The 7,500-nt window shown below is 46.0% G+C and overlaps 1 protein-coding gene across 1 annotated transcript in view; it reads right to left on the bottom strand.

Annotated features, from left to right (window-relative positions):
• LOC113815790 (KH domain-containing, RNA-binding, signal transduction-associated protein 2) overlaps nucleotides 1–7,500 on the bottom strand; it is a 55,456-nt gene that overhangs the window by 29,777 nt on the left and 18,179 nt on the right. The window contains exon 2 of the mRNA XM_070119450.1: nucleotides 5,788–6,051. Within this exon, the coding sequence (XP_069975551.1) occupies nucleotides 5,788–5,985 (198 nt within the window). The 5' untranslated portion in view covers nucleotides 5,986–6,051. The remainder of the gene's footprint in view (nucleotides 1–5,787; nucleotides 6,052–7,500) is intronic.

The following is a 7,500-nucleotide window of genomic DNA, read 5'->3' as shown; positions in this document are numbered from 1 at the left end:
TCCCATTCTCCCTCACTCTCTTACTCTATCTCTCTCTCTCCTTCCATCACTCCCTCTTCCTCTCTCTCCTTCTTTCTTCCTCACTCCTTCCCTCACTCTCTCTCCTTCTCCCTCCCTCCCTCACTCTCTCTATTCCTCCCCCTCTCCCTCCAACACTCCCTCTCCTTCTTCCTTCCTCCCTCCTTCCCTCCCTCACTCCTTTTCTCCCTCCCTCCCTCCTTCCAACACTCCTTCTCCCTCTCTCTCATTTCCCCTCCCTCCCTCCCTCCTCTCTCTCCCTCTCCCTCCCTTCCTCCCTCTCTCCCTCTCTTACTCCATCTCTCCCTCCCTTCCTCCCTCCTTCTCCCTCCCTTCCTCCCTCTCTCCCTCCCTCTCCTCCCCCGACGACACCCAACAAGCCGTGAATCTGGACAGTTTTGTGGAATCGAGGAGACAGTAGAAGCCGCATCCACCTGGTCCTCGCATCACTTCTCTTCTCGCATCACTTCTCTTCTCGTTTGTCTCGTCTCCTCTCTATATATCCGGTGGTCGCGATTGTGTGCTGAGGTCTCTCTCTTTCTATCTCTGTTTTCTCTTTCTTTCTTTCTTAATTTCTGTGTGTCTGTGTGTGTGTGTCTGTCTGTCTCTCTGTTTTCTCTTTCTTTCTTTCTTAATTTCTGTGTGTCTGTGTGTGTCTGTCTGTCTCTCTCTCTGTTTTCTCTTTCTTTCTTTCTTTCTTAATTTCTGTCTGTCTGTCTGTCTCTCTCTCTGTTTTCTCTTTCTTTCTTTCTTAATTTTTGTTTGTCTGTCTCTCTCTCTCTCTCTGCTTTCTCTTTCTTTCTCTCTTAATTTCTGTCTCTTCCTCCCCCCCCCTCTCTCTTTCTCTTTCTCTTTCTCTTTCTCTTTCTCTTTCTCTCTCTCTGTCTCTCTTTCTCTTTCTCTTGCTCTTTCTCTTCTTCTTTCCTTTCTCTTTCTCTCTCTCCCTCCTTCTCCCTCTACTTCTCCCTCTCTCCCTCTCCCTGAAATAAAGGGAAGAAAGATGAATAGGAAGAAGAGACAGGAGAAGGAAGGGATGGATAGAAAAGAAAGAAAATAAAGGGAGATAAAACAGGGTCAAAGGCAAAGGCAGAAACAGAGAAGAACAAAGACAAAGACATAGAGCAAGAGGAAGACAAAGAAATAAAACAGGAGAAGGACAAAGCCAGAGAACAGGATGAATGCAAAGAACGAGAAAAGGAGGACAGAGAAAAAGAACAAGAGAAAGACAAACAAAGAGAACAGGAGGACAAAGAAAGAGAACAGGAGAAGGATAAAGAAAGATAATAGGAGAAGGACAAAGAAAGAACAATATAAGGCCGACATTCAGAATAACAACAAAAGGAAACGACGAGAAATAGGAACCAAGATATATTAAAAGACAAGAATAAAGTCAAAAGGGAATTGGCGAAGACCCTGCCAGCGAAAGAGGGGAAGAGAGAGTGAAAGAAAGAGAAGAGGAGGGAATGAAAGAAAGAGGAGAGGAGGTATAGAGAGAACGAAAGAGGGAAAGAGAGAGGAAAGAGAAAAACGAAAGAAGGGGAAGAGGTATAGAGAGAATGAAAGAGGGAAAGAGAGAAGAGAGAAAACGAAAGAGAAAAAGAGATATAGAAAGAACGAAAGGGGGAAGAAAGAGAGAAAACGAAAGAAGGGGAAAAGGGAGAGAAGCGAAGAAGGAAAGAACGAAGGAGAAGGGGAGAGAGAGAGAGAAACAGAAGAGCGGAAGGAGGAAATGAACGGAAAAGGGGAAGAAGGGAATAATAAAAGAAAAGAAGGAGGGAAATAACGAAAGAGGAGAAGAGAAGAGAAAGAAGAGAAGAGAGAGAGCGGAAAGGGAGGGAGAGAGGGAGATCAAAAAAGATAAGACACCTGAAAAAAGAGGAAGTAGTAAAGAACAAAAAAAAAAAAAGAGAAGAGGAATAGAACAAAAAAACGGGGGATAAGGAAAACACCGAAAAGAAATGAAAGAAGGAATGAACAAAAGAGATGAAAAAAAGGGGAGATGGGAAAATAGCGGAGAAATAAGAAGAGGGATAGGGGGGAAAATAGCGAAGAAAACGGAAAAGATGTGGGGGGGGGGAGGGGGGAAATATGCATAGTTCGAGAAGCTTCCGAGATGATGCTAAGAATCCTTTGTTCTTACTTAAAGTTATACGGTGTTTGAGGCACGTGCTAATAGACGGAGAGGCGAGAGGAGGGGAGAGGAGAGGATCTCTCTCTCGCTTTCTCTTTGTTTTCTCTTGTTTTCTCTCTTCCTTGCTCTTTCTCGCTTTTTTTTCTCTTTTTTTCTTGGACTTTCTCTCTTTCTCACTCTTGATTCTCTTTTTTTCTCTCTCTCGCTTTTGCTCTCTCTCTCTCTCTCTCTCTGTCTCTGTCTCTGTCTCTTTCTCACTTTTTTTTCTCTTTCTCCTTTTTTCTTGAACTTTCTTTCTTTCTTTTTATTCTCTCTCTTTCTTTCTATTTATTCTCTCTCTGTTTCTTTCGCTTTTGCTCTCTCTCTCTCTCTTTCTCTCTCGCTCGCTTTTGCGCTCTCTCTCTCTCTCTCTCTCTCTCTCTCTCTCTCTCTCTCTCTCTCTCTCTCCTCTCTCTCCATCTTCCCCTCCCCCTTCCCCCTCCCTTTCCCTCCCCTTCCCTTCTCCCCTTAACCCCTCCCCACCCATCCCCCCCAAAAAAAAACCACAAACAACAAAAACAAAAAACAACAAAAAAAAACACTTAAATCTCCCTTTCATGGTAATTGTCTTAAGCCTCCCTCGAGAACGGTTCATGAATACGGGGAGGGGGAGGGGAGGGGGAGGAGGGGGGTGGTTCGGAGCAGCAAATCGAGGCCCGTTTTTAAGAGCAAGTTTAATGCTCTCTCTATCTCTCTCTCTCTCTCTCTCTCTCTCTCTCTCTCTCACTCACCACCACCACCACTCTCTCTCTCTCTCTCTCTCTCTCTCTCTCTCTCTCTCTCTCTTTCACTCTCTCCTCTCTCTCTCTCTCTCTCTCTCTCTCTCTCTCTCTCTCTCTCTCTCTCTCTCGCTCTCGCGCGCGCGCCTATAAAAAACATAATACTTTTACAATCACTTTCTCGTCTACGATGGTTTAGGTTTTAGGCTCTCGAGTGGGGTGGGGGTGTGGGGGTGGGGGTGGGGGGTGAGGGTGGGGGGGTGTTAAGTGCGTACTTATGTACTTATGTACTTGTAGGTGGTTGTTGGGTGTTTATGTGTGTACGCAGAGGTGTGCTTATAAACACGGACAAGCACGCACACGCGTACGATATAGAATGAGAGAGAGAGAGAGAGAGAGGGAGGGAGGGAGAGGGAGAGGGAGAGGGAGAAAGAGGGAGAGGGAGGGTTAGGGTGAGAGAGGGTGAGGGAGAGGGAGAGGGAGAAGGAGAGAGGGAGAGGGAGAGGGAGAGGGAGAGAGGGAAGGAGGGAGGGAGGGAGAGTGAGAGGGAGATGAGAGGGAGAGGAGGAGAGGAGGGGAGAGGAGAGAGGGGAGGGAGAGGGAGAGGGAGAGGAGAGGAGAGGTAGAGGGAGAGGGAGAGAGGGAAGGAGGGAGGGAGGGAGAGAGGTTAGAGGGAGAGCGAGAGGGTTAGGGAGAGCGAGAGGGAGAGGGAGAGGGAGAGGGAGAGGGAGAGGGAGAGGGAGAGGGAGAGGGAGAGGGAGAGGGAGAGGGAGAGGGAGAGGGAGAGGGAGAGGGAGAGGGAGAGGGAGAGGGAGAGGTAGAGGTAGAGGGAGAGGGAGAGGGAAGGAGGGAGGAGGGGAGAGGTTAGAGGAGAGGAGAGCGAGAGGGAGAGGGAGGGAGAGGGAGAGGGAGAGGGAGAGGGAGATACCTACGGACAAACAGACAGAGGCAAAGAAATTGAAATGGAAAAAAGAAACCGAAAAAGAAAGAGAGAAACAAAATAAAAAGAAAGAGAGAGAGAAAAAAAACGACCAAAAAATAAAGAAAGAAAAAAGAAAATAAAACCGACAACAACGCGAAAGAGAGGATAGTCCGAAGCGGCGATAATGTGTCTTTAGGAGCGAATTACAATTTCATGAGTCGGAGGCAAAGAACAAACTCGTAAAAATGGTTCTTGACTCGCCGCCATCTTCGCTCACGGATGCCAGCGCCATCTATTGCTCGGCCGCGAAGTGAGGGCGGGAAGGGAGGTGGCCGGAGTTCTGGATGTTTTTGTTTTTTCGGGTTTTGTTGCTGTTGGTGGTGTGTATGTTTGTTGTTATCGTTTTTTTGTTTTTGTTTTGTTTGTCTTTCTTTTTTTTTTTCTCTCTCTTTATCATTTTCGCTTCTCTCTCTTTGCCTGTCTTTCTCACTCTCTCTGTCTCGATTTTTTTTTTACTTTCTGTCTCTATTTCTATCTGTTTCTACCCCTCCCCTCTCTCTCAATCCCTCCCTCCCCTAATGCTTTATCCATTGCCTCTCCTTCCTTATCCTCCCTCCCCCCCTCTCCCCTACCCCACCTTCCGAGAATCGCGAGACATCCTCCCCCTCCCATCCCCCCACTCCTCCCCCTCTTCCCTTTCCCCTCCCCTCTCTTCCCCTTTCCCCTCTCTCCTTCCCTTCCCCCTCCCTCTCTCCCCTTCCCTTCCCTCCCTCTCTCCCTTTCCCCTTCCCCTCCCCCGAACCCCCTTCCCCTCCCCTCCCCTACCCCCTTTGAAGCCTAATGAAGGGGGATTTCCGAGAGTCCATACATAATGAAAGAATAAATCAGCCAGCCTTAGACACGGTACGCTGCATCTCTCTCTCCGTTATTGCGAGGTTCCGTTATTGCGAGGTTCCGTTATTGCAAGGTTCCGTTATTGCAAGGTTCCGTTATTGCGAGGTTCCGTTGTTGCGAGGTTCCGTTATTGCGAGGTTCCGTTATTGCGAGGTTCCGTTATTGCAAGGTTCCGTTATTGCGAGGTTCCGTTATTGCGAGGTTCCGTTATTGCGAGGTTCCGTTATTGCAAGGTTCCGTTATTGCGAGGTTCCGTTATTGCGAGGTTCCGTTATTGCGAGGTTCCGTTATTGCAGGGTTCCGTTATTGCGAGGTTCCGTTATTACAAGCTTCCGTTACTGGAATCTTCCGTTGCAATGTTCCATTAATGCAAGCTTTCTTATGTATTTTATTCCGTTATTGCAAGCTTCCGTTATTGCTAGGTTCCGTTACTGGAATCTTCCGTTATTGCAAGCTTCTGTTATTGCAAACTTCCTTATCTCTTTTATTATTCGTTTTTTTTCTTGGGGAGGGGGGCGACTCCGCGAAGGTAAGTCGGTATATAACCCTTATGTTACTTAGCGTTGTGATAATTGCAACTGCGACAACAAAAACATGTTATAATATTGACTAATAATATTCATGGTTGTAATTATGACAGGAATATCTAAAAGGCAATCTTAATAGGACTAGGATCTTCTGTTAGAGATATGACAACAACAACAACAACAGGAACACTTCTGCTGCTGATAATAGGAATATGAATAATATCTAAAGTAAAACAACAACAACAACAATATCGCTCCTGCTATTAATAATGATAATAAGAAGCCTATCTAAAATATAACAACAACAACAATATCACTACAGTGATTATTGTGATCAGAAACATTTATATATATATATATATATATATATATATATATATATATATATATCATCTATCATCTATCTATCTATCTATCTATCTATCTATCTATCTATATAAATGTTTCTGATCACAATAATCACAGTAAAAAATAGACGAAAACTAAAACAACAATAACAGGTAAAAAAAAAAAAAAAAAAAAAAAAAAAACACTCACCGGCACCAGATACCGACGAATCTCCGTGAGGGCGTAGGCGATCCTGGCGTAGGCCTCGGCAGGAGGCGCGTGGGCGGTGACCTCCACGTGCAAGTCCTCCTGCAGGTGTCCGTACTTCGGGTCAGGATTCTTACGTAACTCCTCCTCCTTCGCCTTGTCCCTGAAGGAGCCGCGTCCCAGGATCGCCATCTTGGTCATCGTTTCCTCCTGAAGCCGCTTGAGGGAGTTGCCTTTGGGTCCCAGCAGCTTGCCCACGAAGTTGAACTGCGGGAGGAGGGAAGGTGGGGGGGGGTTAGTGAGGGGGTAGAGCGGAGGTGGGGGGAGGTGGGGCTGGGTGTTTGTTTGGTTTATGTGTGTGTTTGGTGATGCTGTTTGTGTGTTCGTGTGTTTATTATTTTTTTATTTCATATTATATATCTTTTTTATTTATTCAATTTACTGAGATTTGATAATGGTAGGTAAGAGAGCGAGAGATAAAATATATATATTAATAGATAGATAGACAGAGTGAGAGAGACAGAGAGAGAGAGAGAGAGAGAGAGAGAGAGAGAGAGAGAGAGAGAGAGAGAGAGAAAGAAAGAAAGAAAGAAAGAAAGAAAGAAAGAAAGAAAGAGAGAGAGAGAGAGAGAGAGAGAGAGAGAGAGAGAGAGAGAGAGAGAGAGAGAGAGAGAGAGAGAGATAGAGAGAGAGAGACACAGAGAGAGATAGAGCGAGAGAGAGAGAGAGAAAGAAAGAAAGAAAGAAAGAAAGAGAGAGAGAGAGAGGAAAGAAAGAAAGAAAGAGAGAGAGAGAGAGAGAGAGAGGGAGGAAAGAAAGAAAGAAAGAGAGAGAGAGAGAGAGGAAAGAAAGAAAGAAAGAGAGAGAGAGAGAGAGAGGAAAGAAAGAAAGAAAGAGAGAGAGAGAGAGAGAGAGAGAGAGAGAGAGAGAGAGAGAGAGAGAGAGAGAGAGAGAGAGAGAGAAAGAGAGATAAAGAGAGAGAGAGAGAGAGAGAGAGAGAGCGAGAAAGAGAGAGAGAGAGAGAGAGAGAGAAGAAAGAAAGAAAGAAAGAGAGAGAGAGAGAGAGAGAGAGAGAGAGAGAGAGAGAGAGAGAGAGAGAGAGAGAGAGAGAGAAAGAAAGAAAGAAAGAAAGAAAGAAAGAAAGAGAGAGAGAGAGAGAGAGAGAGAGAGAGAGAGAGAGAGAGAGAGAGAGAGAGAGAAAGAGAGAGAGAGAGAGAGAAAAGGGTGACTAACAAAAAACAACTATAGGGAAAATTGAGGCAATGAAAAGCAAAAGAGAGAGAAAAAATAATACAAAACACAAAAGCAGTCAACAGGAGCATTCCAAAGAAGTAATAGAGATGAGTACCAATCCCTTACCTCCCCCTTTTTCTCCCCTTTCATCTACTTCTCCCCTTCCTCTCCTCCTCCCCCTGCCCCTCCTCCTACTCTTCCTTTCCCTTGCCCTTCCCCTTCCCCCCTCCCCCTCCTCCTCCCCCTTACCCTCCCCCTTTCCCGCTCCTATCCATCCCTCCTCCCCTCCTTCCCTCCCTTACCCTCCCCCTCTTCCGCTCCTACCCCCTCCCCTCTCCTGCTCTCTCCCTCCTATCCTCTCTTCTCTCCCCCCACCCGATGCTCCCCGGTTGCAAAAATTGTCTAGTATTTTATAAAAATCAGAGGCAGTCTCGACCATTTCCCCTCATGTTTACGACGTAAAAGCACGAGAAAGGTCTCATT

Source organism: Penaeus vannamei, unplaced genomic scaffold (assembly GCF_042767895.1).
Source record: "Penaeus vannamei isolate JL-2024 unplaced genomic scaffold, ASM4276789v1 unanchor240, whole genome shotgun sequence".
Classification (NCBI taxonomy): Eukaryota; Metazoa; Arthropoda; class Malacostraca; order Decapoda; family Penaeidae; genus Penaeus; species Penaeus vannamei.
Note: the sequence above shows the minus strand (reverse complement) of the source record. Positions and strands in the feature narration are given on the sequence as shown.